This window comes from Myxocyprinus asiaticus, chromosome 8 (assembly GCF_019703515.2).
Source record: "Myxocyprinus asiaticus isolate MX2 ecotype Aquarium Trade chromosome 8, UBuf_Myxa_2, whole genome shotgun sequence".
Classification (NCBI taxonomy): Eukaryota; Metazoa; Chordata; class Actinopteri; order Cypriniformes; family Catostomidae; genus Myxocyprinus; species Myxocyprinus asiaticus.
The window spans coordinates 34,755,516-34,772,760 of NC_059351.1; the positions used below are offsets into that span (position 1 = coordinate 34,755,516).

General features: G+C 37.6%; 1 protein-coding gene across 1 annotated transcript; it reads left to right on the forward strand.

The window, feature by feature from the left end:
* Positions 1-13,529: 13,529 nt before the first annotated feature.
* Positions 13,530-14,980, forward strand: LOC127445472 (POU domain, class 4, transcription factor 2-like). The gene is made up of 2 exons (XM_051705582.1): positions 13,530-13,745; positions 14,048-14,980. The coding sequence occupies exons 1-2, from the start codon at positions 13,530-13,532 to the stop codon at positions 14,978-14,980; spliced, it is 1,149 nt and encodes a 382-aa protein (XP_051561542.1).
* Positions 14,981-17,245: the final 2,265 nt, after the last annotated feature.

Consider the following 17,245-nt stretch of genomic DNA (forward strand, 5'->3'; position numbering starts at 1 on the left):
ACACTTAACTTGGATGTTTACATGGATTTATTCAGTTAATCAGCCGGAAGTAGCTGCCATAGTTTCCAGTACCCCCGTGAGGGCACGGGGTAAATGCGTAAATACTGCTCATGACATTCAGGACGCGGGACAAAGCGGACTGATATATTGCGGTACTGATTTATTGCGGTACTTATTTAAAAATGTACATTTAAAAACTGATGTCATAAGAGCCCACTTACAGAATCACCCTGAAAATGACATTAGAGCCACAACTTACCTCAGAGTGCTGCCTTAAGTTGGAGCTGCAATTTTAATCTTGAAATATACACTTGACTTGGTGTTAAACGAAAACATTGCATGACGAACTATTCTTTTTTCACTGTGCAGAGCAAAGAAAATGTTTCACTTAGTTTGAAGAGCATAATGCTGCAGCAGTGATGGACTCGGCTTGAGTGACAGCCTGTGACAGCGCGTGCAGCTGTGTGAACTTCCGCTGTCATAAAAGTCCCGTTCAATAATCTCTCAATAAATCATGCATTAATTAAAATGAAACCCAGTAATGTAATGACAGGAATGCCGCCCATTCGTGAAAGTAAACTTTTTTCATTAGAAATTTAATTGAGTGAGAGTAAAAAGTACCCACTTTTAAACCTACTCTAAAAGTAATTTTTTTCCCAAAAAGTTACTCAAGTAAATGTAACGGAGTAAATGTAGCATGTTACTACCCACCTCTGCCTGCTAAATAGTGTACATTCATCTTATATCCACTGAGACACACAGCTTTCTCTATGAATAATCACTGCATGCAGTATGGTTATTTAAAAAGAAATAAAAAAATCCAAATAAACTTTTGATTTCTGTTTTGATAATTGTAAGCTCTGATAAAAGTATAGTTTCATATGGACAGAAGTCAACTGGAAGTGATTCTAACTGATAAATCCTGTACTTTTCAAACCTTCAAGTTCAGGGTATGTTTAAAGAGGGAATAGCCCATTATGGGCTGCTTGGAGGGAGTTCAGCACACATAGTGGTTCATCCATTATCCATAAGCTGTTCATCATGGTTAGGGTCAGGGGAAGGCGCAACCCTTCCCAGCAGGCAAGAGCGTACTGGGGAAGAAGTGCTGCACTCTCTGGAGTGTTTACTATATAGGCAAGAAAAGATAAAAGGAAAAAAAATTACAATTATTTTTGTTCAGCTGAAATCTATGTAATGCCTTTTAATTGTTGGCAAAATCACAGAAAAAAAAAAAAGAAAAAAAAAATCAAAAGTCCATGGTAATTTTATACTGATAAATTATTCAGCACACATTAATAACAGTCCAAGTACTAGCAGCATAAGATGAAGCTGTTTTAAGAGTGATGAACGGCTGGTGTTTCCAGAGTTTTCGCATAAAAAGCTTATTTAAAAAGTTCAGATGATGGACTCAATGCACTGAAATGTTTTAATACTATAGTGCCATCCTTAAGGGTATGCACTAGTAAATGTGTGCTTTAATACAACAGCACTATGCTCAATAATATATATATATTTATATATATATATATTTTTATATACAGCATTTACATATTAATCTTAATGTTAATTTTTAAATATACTACTGTTTTGTTCATTTTAAATGTTAGATCATAATGCATTAACTAATGTTAGCGTTTACAACTTTTAAGACCGCAATGTACTCTATGCAAATAGTGAATGCAGACGCTTCTAGCTATGTAAACTCGATTTTGTGCGTCGTCTTCCAAAATGTGTCAGGCTGCAATTCATACCAAAACAGCATTGCTGCATAGCATTGCTGCAAGTGGCGCTATAGCGGACATTACGACTGTCCTCTTCCACTGTAAGTTTTCTCTTTCATGTTAACTACTGTAATGGCAGACTTCCAGACTGAAGAAAATATTGCTGAACAAGTAATTAAAGGAATATTCCGGGTTCAATAAAAGTTAAGCTCAATCGACAGCATTTGTGGCATAATGTTGATTACCACAAAAATGAATTTCAACTTGACCCTATTTTCTTTAAAAAAATAAATTATAAAAAGCAATAATTTGGATTACGGTGAGGCACTTACAATGGAAGTCAATGTGGCCTATTTTTGGAGGGTTTAAAGGCAGAAATGTGAAGATTATAATTTTATGAAAGCACTGTATTATTTTATTATAAGTTTAATTTGTCATTTTTAGGGTTTTAGGGTTTGTTTACATTACGTTGTCATGGCAACAAAGTTGTAAAATTGGCTATGACTTTTAAGTAAGAGCATTGGAAGTGGTACAGTTCAGACCATAAACTTTTTCTTTGAAAGAAGCATAAACAAATCTCCTTCTCCATATTACAATCCATGTGTTGTTGCATCAATTTTCTCAAAATAGGCATTTAAACCAACCAGAATTCAAGGTAACATAAGATCGTCACATAGCAAATAACAATAGGTTGTTGGTAAATGTACTCTGAATTACTATTCATGTTTGCTGTCACTCACTCTACTCTGAGGTTTATGTTTTCAAATAGAGCATGACTGTTAGGTTCAAGGCTTAATGCACTCCTTGATATGCATTTCATGTCTAATCAATCATTTCATCAATCTGCTCAATCTGTTTGCCATCCATTATCTCCATCAGTTTTGATCTCACCTATAGAAATGAATGGTATTAATATTTAAAGCCTGCTAACTAGATCTAATCATGAGATCCAACTCTCACTACATCCCCACTGAGCAAAGACAGCATGTCAAGAGATGCCTTGCTCATCTAGATACTACCTGCATGATTCGCACATCAACACAGACACTTAGTTATTATTTTTCTTATTCATAACTAGGAGGGAGGAGGGACTTCCTCCCATCAGCCATCAACATAAAGCAATACTTTCAATGTTTAATAATTAATAAATGACTGAGTGCATGTAGTGCCTCACCTCCAAATGCATACCATCTGTACATTAAACAATGGACTTAAAAGTAGACATAGAAACATGGAAATATGCATGAGATTCTTGGAGATAAAATAGGCCGCCGACTTCTGTGAGCAAAAAAGGAAGCAATAATTGCCTTCCCAAAGCATGATGCAGAGCCACTCTTAGTTTTTTCTTCCTTAAAGGCAGTGGTCTATTCTAAATATTTACAAACCATATAGTGCACATGATATGGAATAAGTGGAGGAACTCAATAAAAGTAGTCCAGGGCCTGACGGAGAAAACAACAACTTCTCAGAGCTGGTTGAAAGAAACACTGCCAATGGAAGAAAAACAACTTTTCTACTTCAAAATAATTCAGAAGCGACTGAAGAACTGAAACTTCTCCCAGCATAGCTGTACCCAAAGCAGCATAAAAGTGTATTCATTTAAACAAGTAGCATACAAAAATGCTTAATATACTCAATATAGTTTTAGTTTTTATGTTGTTGTTTTTTTTCTTTTTCTGAAATGCATGATGCCTTTGTGATGATTTACCAGTGAAAATTCATATACAGAAGGAATAGACACTTTAGTGTACCACAGAAGTGGCTGATCTGTGAAAAAATGCAGAAATGCTTTAAATAGATATCAGTTGTGGCTTACAATTACAAACAAACTAAATAATCAATACGTATCTGACCCCATAACAGCCTAGTCTAAAGGGTGTGACATTAAAACTAATATTAAAAAAGGATTTGTGTGCTGGGACAAAAAGAGAACAAACATAGTCAAATGTGGTGCAATAATCAAGTGGTTTATTTACATTCAAAGTGAAAAGTGAATCATATATATATATATTAATGAGTTTTATAATAAAATAAATTAATATGCTGGCACAATTATATTTTTGTCTACAAAACTAATTTCAAACATTTAAGCATACGCCTTCATATCAAAAGATTTTTAAGATCATGAGAAACATTTCAGTCAAGTGTTTCAAAAGTTTTGACCAGTAGTGTATATATACTGCATGTGTAATTAGGCCATACAATATTTAAAATACCACCTATTACCAGGATACCCAGAAAAGGGGGAAAATCTACGTAAGCAAAACATGCTCTAGCAATACCGTTTTTACTATAAACTGACTAGAAACAATTGAATAAAGTAAAAAGGTTGACATATTAACATTAACAGTTAAGTTTCAGTTTCAGTTTGACAAAATATTAATACTTTAAGGTGAATGTATTAGCAGAGCATGAAAAAAGAAAATATAATGCAATATGGTGTTATAAATAATCAGGGATTTTTAATCTTTATTTTTGGTTTTGTTTGTTTGTTTCTTAAAAATTGGGAAGAAAAAAAATGCACCAACTGCTGACGTTGCTTCTTCAGACACTGCAACGTTCGACTTCCGGGTGTTTGTGCTTTTTGCTTGCATCTTGAAAAAAAAATGCAGCGGCCCTGAAAAACTTACAGCGCTTCTGTACCCAAAAGAAAGAGTTAATTAGAAATACAAATTCGCCCAGATTGTTATTAATGGGAACTGTAGAATAAGCAACACATATTTTGTGCCCATAAGTAATCTCAGGTACCTTTGATCTCGGGCCCATGGCGGATGCTGCCACGTACCGCTGCCTGGCTTCTGGGACTATGCCAGCACCAGACATCTGGCTACTTTGTTATCATTGGCTGATCGGATCTCGTGAGACCACTCTTGTGACACTAGGCAACAGAGAAGAGTGGCCTGGCAATGAGAATTATCAGCACATTTGGAGTGGATTAAAGCTCCAAAGTGTCCTCAAAGCGCAACGGGGGTCTCATGAGCTGCCCTCCGCTGGGGGTTGGCATAGGGGCTTGCAGAACAGACTTAAACAAGCCTGTTACAGAGACGTGCAATGCCAAATAGACTTGCAGAAAAAAGAGCAGAGCCCCAACAGAAAAGAGTCATAGAGAGGGAGAGCAGCTAATTATCTCATCTCGTCAATTCTGTTGCCAGATTGGGAGATGACCAGATTTGGGAGCTGACGGAACCTTTTGCTCAGGTTCATTTTGTGCAGGCGCAGGTATATTTGGAGTGCTCGCTGATGTTTTTGAGGTTTAGGTGCTCACATGGATCAGTCATAGTAAATGTGGATATGAATTATAAAATGTATATGCAATTATGTCACATGCATTTCATGTTACATAATAAATAGCCATATTGTGCATGCTTAATTTTTAATAGCATGTAAGAGTTAGGTAATTCACACTACTGTTCCCTTTATTCCCTTTGTTTGTTCCTTAAGGGGTTCATCACTAACAAGAAATTTACAAATGCATTATAAATCATTTATATGCAGTTATAGCAACATGCATAAAAAGGGCAATTTTCAGCCAATACTTGCCAAATAGTGAACATTTTAACTTGCATGTTATAAATGTTTAATTAATACACTTATTCATACTTATATTAATAAAAAATAACAAAATAAAAAAATTATTAAATAATAATAAATACAATTCCCTAATTCATGATTTATGCCACAACACAGCAAAATAGACTATTATACTGAAATTAAAAGGAGGGATTATGTCACTGTGCTGCTGTCAATTTTGTATTTAGAGTAATTACTTTGATGTCTTGACTCTCTTGTGTTGTCACTTTCCTTGTCACATTGATGTGAAAAGAATGGTTTTAACCTAGTCATAGTTACCTAAAGTCCTCTGCAAAAACACTTTTCAGGTCTTCATGCTCATTCACAGCATATATTATATAATAAAGCCTAATGGCCATTAAATCATATTGAGCTTTTATGAACAGGTTTCTTATCCTGGCAACTCCTTAATAAATGCTTCACAGATGTCCTCTTTACATTCAGGTACACTTTCATAGTTTACTAATGTTGTATAAGTGTGTTATTAAGCATTTATAACACATGTGTTAAAATGGCTCACTATTTTGCAGGTATGTATGAAACTCACCCTTTTGTGCATGCTGTTATAACACCTTTATAATCCCTCAACAAATGTATTTTTAACAATAGTTGCATAGCTCAGATTTGTTTGTATGAAGGGTTAGTTACCCTTTCCAAGATGAAGTGATATTTTCCCATAATCATTGTCAAAAATAGTCTTTCTTTGAAAATAATTAAAATATTTGTTCAGTGAATCCTTTTGTCAATCATCCCTGGTCATTTCTCTTTCTGTTTCTCTGTCACAACAGACACGTTGTGATGCCTAAATGTTACATAAGCAGACCCTCATGATATATTCATGTTTATTCAGCATGTAGCACTGATGGCAGCCCTCCACGGATTGTGTAGTTGATGACAACTCGATATGTAAGACAAACTTCCCTCCACACTGTATACACACTGTCCATGTGGACCTTGGCTGGGAAAGGTTACTCCCTCCCCCTTCCTCTCTCTCTCTCTCTCTCTCTCTATCGCTCTTGCTCACTCTCATTCAGTCACTTTCACTCTCCGTCTTTGTTTTTCCATGAACTGAGTGTAAGGGCACCATCTCCTATTTTTAAAGCTTGATATCAGATGCTCGTTATCGTTAATCTCCTATTCACCACTACATTGGATGCCAGCCCATGAGATTCAGACCAGATGTAGTAAGGCTTTGAAGATCTCTGCAGCAGACTGTGTTGGTCTTTCAAACACATCGTACCTTGCCTTGTTATTTTCATATCGAATTGCTACACAGGGTAGTGCACAAGGATATTTGCAATTTTAAATAATTTTGCACAAGTGAGGTTAAAGTCAAGTTAGCATGCCTTACTGTCACTAAATTGGGTTCAGACTAAACCAAGTGTGGTAATTTTTTAAATACCATCGTTTTACCTTGGTAGACTTTCTCAAGACTGTAGAGTGCCATTATCATGTTAGCACAGTATCATGTTGCTATATTATCATGCTAATAATGAGCTTATGGAGGGCTGGAAAAGACTCGACCCTCAGCTTAGAGGGATGAGCTAGATGAGGAGGGGGTCCTCTGACACCTGTCACCCCACAAGCCAAGCACAATTAAGGCTTCTCTTGGGGGTGGAGTGGGGGGACTTGCCTGGAAGTCGTGCAGAGCTCCTAGTGCAATAGCGAAGCATCTGAAGATCATTAGTGTTACAGATCCTGTCTTCATGGCCCTGACAAACCTACTGAATAGTGTGCTTTGATCAGGCCCAGGCATTTTTGTCAATAGCAAGGGTACAGTGCATACATTAGAAAGTTACTTACATAAAGTCAGCAGGTACAGTGCCACATTTAATATAAGTCCATGCATTGCTCTGATTGGACATAATTAACGTAATTTATGTTCGGCCATCTTGGGCAATGAATAAACTCACATATCATGACATGTCAACTGATGCACTCATCATTTAATTGCTTAAACATAAGTAATAGACTTTATTTGCACCATATTTGGACTATGGACATTTGTGGAATGCTTTCAGTAATGTTTTCTTTTTCATTAAATGTTTAATATTGCATCAGAAATATGGGGTTTTGGTCAATAATGTTTAATTAAAATCAATGCTTTTGTTTGACATGTGGCCCCAGTGCTATCATTATTTCAAACCAGACATCATCAGTATGGCATCATGTTCATTGGGGTTGTCCCTGACCATGATTGAGCTGAATATTAAAACAGACCATTAAAGTTCTGAGGAGTTTATACTGTGTAATGAAATAACTATGTGCGTACCATCAATGAAACGAGCACAGTGCATTTTTTTTTTTTTTTTATCATTATTATTTTATTTATTTATTTATTTATTTTATTTATTTATTTATTTTTTTTGTATAGTTCTGCTCTCCAAACTGACACATTAATACATTTTTCATTTTCTGAGAAGTGAGATGGGAGGAAATCTGTCAGAACCCACACTGCACTGTGATGTTTAAATAAGTAAGAAACCAAGCACTTGGCAATAAAGTTGAGATTTTATGACAAATATCAAGATGTGAGGGAGAAGCACTTGGGATTCACATATCTGCAGCAAATACGTAAAGAGTCTTCAGCTGAATAAAGACCTTAGATTGACTGACTTTTGTGCATTGTCAATCAATGGGTAGCACATAGATTTGAGTTGTTTTCAAGGATTAATATCTACTAAATACTAGAACTCTGAAGGAATTATGGCCATCAACAGGATGTCCAATATCCCTTGGTGCTGCTTAAAAATAATGGGTCCTGCCTGGTGTTGATCTCCATGATGTAGATGTCAGCAACCTTAACTGCTGCAGGAGCATGTTTTTAATTCATACATTCAGTTTACATCACACCTAGACACCTCACACAGCTAGAAACAGCTACACACCCCAAAAGAGACATAATCTGTGGCAACTCTCAGATACCATCACGTAAAGGCATTTCAAATCATGTCACACAAACACAGGCATGTTGCACCTCAGTGTAACTTTAAATAGGGTGCTTGGCAGGCGATTGGATGGAAGGAAAAAAAAAAGATAATTATGGCTGATGAGCGGGAGGCTGCATGCGGTGACAGTGTGACAAGTGAAAGCTCTTTAATTTGTTGGATCAGATAGTGACACGCTCCATCAGAAGATGGGAAAAACCTTTTCATTTGTACAAAATAAATCTGGAAAGGGGGTCAATTAGCATCAACCGTTAGACAACCCATGACAAGCTATATATTATCACCTGGTACAGTCAGACTAATGAGAGAGGAAACGAGGATATTCAGCCGCATCGGACTGAATTCAGAAACGGTAGTTCATGGGCAATCATAAGCAATGGGACTGACATACACGTTCTTCACATGCCGATGTTATGGCACTGCGCTTTAACTCAGCAGAAGGCATCATGTTATGACCAGGATTTTTCTATTACATGGAAGTGTATTATTTATTTGACAATATATAACAATCGGTAACAGTAGATTCAATACTTACAAATACTCTAATGATGCTAGTAAGACTTTTACATCACTTTAGGGTAGTATATTGTCTCTACTTTGTATCTGAAACATACTGGGAAAAAAAAAAGTTAACCTAAAAACTGTGCTGGTATTATTCAAGTCAAAACTATTAATTAACATCACTGAACCAACCTGAATATATTAGGTTACACCAACGAAAATTATTTTAAGGCTTGGATCAGGTAGAAATATCTCTTTAAGGTAACATTTGCAGGTTACCACTTTTTTTAGTGAAAACTAGGCAAGTAGAAGTACTTATAATTCTTATAGCAGTTAATCCTTGAATAGTTACTTTAAAACATTTGTGCAGATTTTGACTTTATTCTTGTTTTGTTTTATTTATTTATTTATTTATTTTTATTTTTTATTTCACCCATTTGTACACAAAAAGCACAACAATTTTATTTTATTTTATTTACTTGTTACCATGGGGTTGTGGTATATGGTGGCTTGAATCCTCAGATTTACAATTAAATAATGAATAATGCCACAAGGAAAGTTGATATTTTTAATATCACCCATTGAGACCAATACAGAGCCAGAGTTCTTTACCAGTGCCTTATTTGTTGCAATGACAGGTGCAGTGAACCCCTCTACAGTATATTGATTTGGAGGACCTAGAGGTATGTGACATCATTATGAGGATTGACCTTCTCCTGCTCTGCCCTCTAGTCTTAGAGCAGATGAACGTTGCTGAGACTCTGGCTTTGCTACTGGCCTGTAGTTACTGGTGTATCACGCAAACATTTTTGACATGTTATTTGCTTGGCTGACCTCCTATTTCACCTCAGTCTCTCAAGTCTAATCAAACACTCCCAGGTTTTACCCTTATTTGAGGAAGCAGTCAGTCTTTGAATGTAGTGCTTCTTTTTCCAAGCCTTCCATTGCTGTTACAATTCCTTCAATTGTCCTGTAGTCTTTTCAACATAGATTGTGTGCAAGGACAGAAGTGGATCTAAAAACTACTTATTTAGAGATAATTGCTAAGGCCATGTCCTTTTGTGTGCCTACTGGTTCAAACCCTAGTGAACGCCGACCTCATGCCTTTGCATACAAAGAGTTCTGAGCATGTTGAAAGCTGCTGCTGTGAATGAAACTCTTGCTATTGAGAGCAGGGAAGAAAGAGAGACTTTTCCTTCTCTGTATCTTACTCTCTCACTCACACACACACACATTCTCGATTTCTCCCTCTCTAAATATCCTGCACACTCCCACACGCATGGCACATTTGCAATCTTTCTTGTTACTTTTTATCTCTCCCTTACTTTATCTTAAGTTTTCTCTTCCTTTCTCATATTCTGGTGATGCATCCTTTGTCCCTGTGTTCTTAGAGCAAGCTGCAGTGACTGTGTTGGTGGCACAAAGGAGCGGTGGGTATTAAAACAGCTGTCTCTGGTGGTCTGGATGTAATTGGGATTGTTAACGTGCCTGGCTCCTGAGGGATGCTCATGAGAATGTCTTTGTGTACAGCACACAAGCTCCACAGCGGCACCTTGATTCTGATGTATGTCAAAAAAAGCAAACAAGTCACCTGAGCTACTGTACATCAAGAATGGCTGTTATTTTGCCTCCCCTTTTTCTTCCTTCTGTTTTGGGTTGTTGCTACTGGTGCAGTTATTTATGTGTAAAAAAAAAAAAAAAAGGTATGTGAAGCTCAATTTTTAGGCAGAGTTCCTATGAGAGCAACCTTTTTTTTTCATGAGGAAAAAACAAAGGTGTATTTATGAGCATGAGGACATAGCTTCTGAAGAAGGAGAAAACATCTTTGCAAACCAAGCCGCTGAAAGCACCTGTCTGGTAAGACAAATTGAAGCACAATATCATCAAATAAGAGACAGATTCAGATACCATGGAGAGAGAGAGAGAGAGAGAGAGAGAGAGAGAGAGAGAGAGAGAGGGGTGAAAAATTACCTGAGAAAGGGTGAAAAAGAAATTTTTCATATTTAAATATGAAACCTTTTTACCTACTCAAATGCAATGCAATTTAAAATTGCTTGATTATTTGTAGATCTGCACAAGGAAATTAAATGCATCTGTATGTGCAAACATTATGTGGCAATTGGTAGTTTAAGGGATTAAACATGTTTTAAATTGACATCATATTCATTTTAACCTATGTGCATCTAGAATGTACTGTATTAAAGCTTAGCACTTAAATCTCCGTGATAAATACACTTCTTAACGCTACAGTGAGCAAAAACGACTCAGAGCGGAACCCAGTTGATTTATTTGACGTTAGATATACTTTTGTGTGCTTCGTTGTGAATGAAAATTTCATTTGCCTATTTAGCGGTGGTGAAATATAAATGATTTCGTTAAAGTTTCATCATAAATCAGTCTTTGGTATACACAAGGAGACATTGATTGGGATTTGAGTCTCCTGAGCAAGCGCGACAGGGGTGGCCCTCCCATCTGGGTTGTAGCTGTACTTCTCAGCAACCGGACGACTCCTGCATCATCGCCAACAATTTTGTCATTGCCACGGGACGTATTTCGCATCGACATATGAGGATCACAAGAAACCGTGAAAATTGCTGATTAGCCTTGGCGATCGTCTTTATTATTATTATTATTATTATTATTATTATTATTATTATTATTAATATTATTATTATTATTTAGAAAAGCTAATCACTAACGTCATAAACGTAATCTTTATTAGCTTATGTGTTTAGAATTGTTACAGTCTGGGTTAATTTTCATTTTAGTCCAAATTATTGACAACTATTAAAGTCATATGAATTACTGATGTATTGTTAACTTGTTTGGGTGCAGTTGTTTCAAACAGAGGAAAACCTTTTCTTATTTACCGGTCATTTCCTAATTAGTTTAAATGTGATGAAAACCCGGCCTTTATGACCTTGACAAAGTGATACATGCTGGCATATTCAGTGTATTATTACGTACTTGATGGAAAATCTGCCAATGGACAATGCATTTATACGTAATAGGTTAGTATATATATATATATATATATATATATATATATATATATATATATATATATATATATATATATATATATCTGTTAGTTCATGTTAAAATTTGCATCTCATGTTGGCTATGCACTTTAACGTCGCTCGCTATCATGCATCAATTACCCCATCCAATGGACTCGGATAGATTAAACAAATTAGACAAGCCTTGTTAATTAGAACATGATTAAAGGTTTTTAATTAAATCACTGATCAAGTAGTCTAATTAGAACGAAGATATGATAATGGCCCGCTGCGACAAGTGTATAATTGTATTGAGTTTGCAATTAAATCCTAAAGAGTTGTAAAAAATCCACTTTTCCGTGTCATTAATGAAATACTTCACACACTGTAGTCTATTCTGTTGTACCATCAAATTCATAATGCAAGCTCAATGGTGACTCAAATGGTTTGTCTACTTATTATTTCCATAACAGGGACAACTAATACAATTCGTCACCATCCTAAATAAAATAAAAGCAGGTTAATTGTTGAGAGGCTCTCTAACAAATATTTAATGTATTTTGATTTAATATCTCTATATTTCACTGGACTTCGCTATAATGAAAGGATAGTCTTGCGTTTTACTTTGATTTATTTCACCCAATAGGGACAGCAGTTGATGGAGCTGTCTATGATGATTTCTTTATATTCATTCACGCTTCTCCGTGACTACTTTCCAAAGCCTCCTCCAGTTACGAATTAAATAGCGTTCATTTTTCAGATTTGAAATATTTTCCCCATAGTGAAATTTCAAGATTTTAGTGTTAATGTATTATTATTATTATTATTATTATTATTATTATTATTATTATTATTATTGCTATTATTGTTATTGCTATTGTTGTATCCCCATATAATATTGTGATGTTAAGTGTTTAATTTTAGAATACGAATTCTCATTTTCTCCTTTAAACTATTGTTTTTTCTTCAATAATTTTATTGAAGTAGGATACAATACCAGCTGCAGTCATTCCAACTGCCCATGCGCAGAGTCCCCAGCGGCGCTGAGGCTAATGAAGAATAATAAATCATGAAAGGTTTTTTTAGGTACAGCCGAGTGAGTGTGTAAGAGGAAAGGGGGTGAGAGAATGGGTGAGCGAGAGAGAGAGAGAGAGAAAGAGAGAGAGAGAGAGAGAGAGAGAGCGAGAGATACTGCCCTTCGCCTTAGAGCACAGACAGATCGAGTCCCCGCAGCATTGAATGTAGTCGACTGTCACCTTCATCTCATAAGCACATTCAACAAGAATCGGGATAAAGGTTAAAAAGCGATATTATTTTTAACAACGTCATTTTGGAGAGTTGCGCGAAAGGAAGAGAGAAGATACTTTTTCCCCCACTCGTTTTCAAACGTGGGCAGAGAGAAACTCACCAAAGACTTCACCTGCGCGTTGTTGTAACATAGTTTGAAAGGACGGAGGAAAGGGCGATTGAAAATTCGATTCAAGGATCAAGGAGTTTACCGACAGCGCGCGCTCAATGCGTAAGTTTGCACGGCTTTTACTAGTGCTCGCGACACGTCTCAAGCCACGGTGCGACGAAGCGACCAAGAGATCGTTCTCTCAGACCATTAGGTAGTAATTGATGTGCTATCAAGAGACTTGGAGCATCACCTTCTTCAAGTTCCACTTTGCAACGCCACTTGTATCAGCCACCGACTTCAGACTTCCGAGCAGCGACTGGGCTTGAACTCCAGTCGAAGAAGGCGGGGTCTTAACTTATTAAAAGGAACTCGCCGAGGCTCGGTCGCAAATATGATGATGATGTCTCTGAACAGCAAGCAGGCGTTTGCCATGCCCCACACCAGCCTGTCCGAGCCCAAATACTCCAGTTTGCATTCGTCATCCTCTTCCACTTTGACATCCAACGCGCCCTCGTCCTCCTGCTCGTCGTCCAGACACAGCAGCAGCACGATCAGCAGCAGCGGCAGCTCGGAGGCGATGCGCCGAGCATGTCTCCCAACCCCACCGGTACGTATTCTGCATAATCACCGCTTAAAGGCACATTTTGACAGCCCACTTTTTCCGCTTGATGTTTTTTTCATGGTTGCACAGCAAATCACCCCACACCTCCATTTCCCCCTCCCAACTTATGTATTCAGTCGGGTTTGCCTTGCGTATTAATTTTTATGACCTGGGATGTTGCATGTGTCTTGTTTTGTGTGTTCTTTTTTAGGCTTGCTTTTTTTACATGCTGGAAATGTTTTAAAACCACGGAGTGGCGCGCGAATTCCCTGCTGACAGTTATGTGTGCATTCTATTTGAAATTGCAGAGCAATATATTCGGGGGATTGGATGAGAGTTTGTTGGCCCGCGCGGAAGCTCTGGCGGCGGTGGATATAGTCTCGCAGACCAAAAGCCATCATCACCCTCCTCACCACAGCCCCTTCAAGCCGGACGCAACCTACCACACCATGAACACGCTTCCTTGCACCTCCTCGTCCTCCTCGTCCGTGCCCATCTCGCACCCGTCGGCTCTTGCGAGCCACCACCACCACCACCATCACCACCACCACCACCAGCCGCACCAGGCACTTGAGGGGGACCTGCTGGATCACATCACCCCTGGACTGGCACTTGCCGGAGCCATGGCAGGGCCAGACGGCTCGGTCGTTTCCACGCCTGCGCACCCTGCCCACATGGCAGGCATGAACCACATGCACCAAGCTGCCATCAACATGGCTCACGCCCATGGGTTGCCATCCCACATGAGCTGCATGAGCGACGTGGATGCAGATCCCAGGGACTTGGAAGCATTCGCTGAGCGCTTTAAACAGCGTCGGATCAAACTTGGTGTGACCCAAGCGGATGTAGGGTCAGCCCTGGCCAACCTGAAGATCCCAGGCGTTGGCTCTTTAAGCCAGAGTACCATCTGCCGATTTGAATCTCTCACGTTGTCTCACAACAACATGATCGCGCTGAAGCCCATCCTGCAAGCCTGGCTCGAGGAAGCTGAGAAGTCACACCGGGAGAAACTGAATAAACCGGAGCTCTACAACGGGGCCGAGAAGAAGAGGAAGCGGACCTCCATCGCGGCCCCCGAGAAAAGGTCCCTCGAAGCCTATTTTGCTATTCAACCGCGTCCGTCATCAGAGAAAATCGCAGCGATCGCAGAGAAGCTGGACCTCAAAAAGAACGTAGTGCGGGTTTGGTTTTGCAACCAGAGGCAGAAACAAAAACGCATGAAATACTCGGCCTGCGTCTAGCTCGACCAAAAATCGATCTGAAGACCAACACGTGTCGAGAGACTCCTAAAACTGTTTAAAGACGATTTGTAAAATATTTCTTATCTCACTCCTTTTTCAATCATCAGTAACTTGTTTATTGATCCAGAATTCCATGACATTCAAAAGAGACTGAAAATACCAAATCACTGTCACGTTTTACGCAAAGGGGATGTGGAATCATTTAAAGGATCGTTTGACTGATCAAGTAAGACCATTCGTTTTTCCTCACTCATTAAAGCACACTTTCTATATCAGAGGAGCAAGACTGCAGCCTGCCTGAACCTTAACATAGGCCTATTTTTTTGTGATTTACCAGAAAGTGTTCCATTAAGTACAAATCCTGAGAAGAGCTTGGCAGTGTCTGTCAGTGTTTTATAATTGAAGTATTTCTTTCTCAGCATGCCAAGTTAATTCAGGGTCCATTAGAGGAAAAGAGGATATCAAGTTCAAGAACTATTCTGCAAACACAGTCAGATAATATAACAGCTCGTTGTAAATTATTGCTGTAACATACATATTTTTTTCTTTCATAATTAGTCTATCGTCTTCTTAATTCCACTTCTATGATTTTACGATTTAACGATAAACCTAGCCTAAAAATTAGGCATTTGATGAAGTTTTCTTTTCTTTTTTTTTTTTTTTTTTTTTTTTTTCTTATGAAGGCAGGTGGATTTAGCACGTACATTTGATATAACTTAAATAGAACATATTGGATATACTGAACACGAGGAGAGGCTACATTGTTGTTTTTTAGAGATGGGATTTGTTCAGCCAAATATCTGTTGCAATACGCCTGCGCTCTAACGTGGCCACGTTTCTTATGAACTATTTATCATGTGAGGTAATGTTTACTTCATTACATATTTATTGGGATTCCCTCCATACGTTTTTGCTTGGGAAAAAATAAATAAATAAAAAAAAATCATATTGACAAAACAAGAAAAAACGTGTCCCTCTGCAAATGGGGAAGACTGTTTGAAACAAGCCATTTTTTTATTTAATGCTCGAGATGGCACAGTCGAGAGACATGAATATGAGAACATTTTGTTTAGAATTATTTTCATGTATGTTATCTGGTAATTTATTTGTATAAATATACGCGTATGATTATGGAGTCGTTGCTTGTTAAATTCACCATGTTTAGTAATGTTTTCTTAATGAAAAAGAACAGTTCCATGGAAGCATACACGTAAAATGTAAATATCTCATTTGGACATACACATAAGATATCCGAACAGGTATTTGCTGTATTGCTGTTTTAGCTGCGGTAACTGTATTGTCTGTTGGTTTAGGTTTAATTGTCGGTTCTATTCATTAATTTATTACATCAATGTATATTTAAGTTACCATTTGATAAATGAATTGAACTATGTGTTTCATTAAAGAACAAAATTTTAACATTTTATTGAACGTTCTCAATGGGTTCATTTATATTCAAAGGCCTAATCAGAAGATTGCAAACGTCCAGTGCTTTTATTATACGTTAAATAGATCAAGGGATTTTTTTCTCTCTCTTGATCTTATTTTGCTCAAAGTGTGGGATGACATGTGTCTGTACCACCAATTGACAAGCTGTATTTTTTTCTTATTTATATTTCAAGACATAAAAAGGCAAAACAAATAAAATAAATAAAAATAAATTGTTTCTCTGAAAAAAATAAAAAAATAAAAAAATAAATAAAAAAGACATAAGCCACGCTTGGTATTTTCACAAGCATTCCAAACCCTTGGAAGCCTACCTGAGAGCAAATGCTAATATTCTATTAGAGTCTAATCATGAAGTCTATAGAGATCTGGGGAGGTCCCCCGAGCACAGTGCTGCCAGATGTCAGGCCGCCAGAAAAACACCTCGCCTGCCAACGTGCCGGGCTCCATTTAAATCCTCAGTCGATGGTTCTCGTTCTTCTACCGACATAGGCAGCCCTTTGAAGACTGACTCAGTTCACTGTTAGGCCGTGTGAGAAAAAAATAAAAAAAAATAAATAAAATCGACACGAGTGTCATCTCTGTAGCGCCGCTCATGTCATGGCATTCTAGGCGCACCGATTGCTTTCAGCACCAAGGACAGCCACCCGAACAGAGGACATTTTCACTATTAATGTTTCCTTCCCGTTTTTACAGGGATTTATCAGATGAAGAATGCAATTTGCATTTCTTTTTTTTTTCTTTGAAAAAAGAAAGAGAGAAAAAAGCTAAAATGAATATTTTTACAAATTTGTAATTTTTAACGTTCATAAATATGTG

What these genes read in the sequence shown, in the direction of transcription:
- LOC127445472 (XM_051705582.1), top strand. Translation starts at nt 13,530, where the DNA reads ATGATGATGATGTCTCTGAACAGCAAGCAGGCGTTTGCCATGCCCCAC. An exon ending in CATGTCTCCCAACCCCACCG is followed by an intron (nt 13,746 to 14,047) that starts GTACGTATTCTG and finishes TTGAAATTGCAG; the next exon opens with AGCAATATATTCGGGGGATT.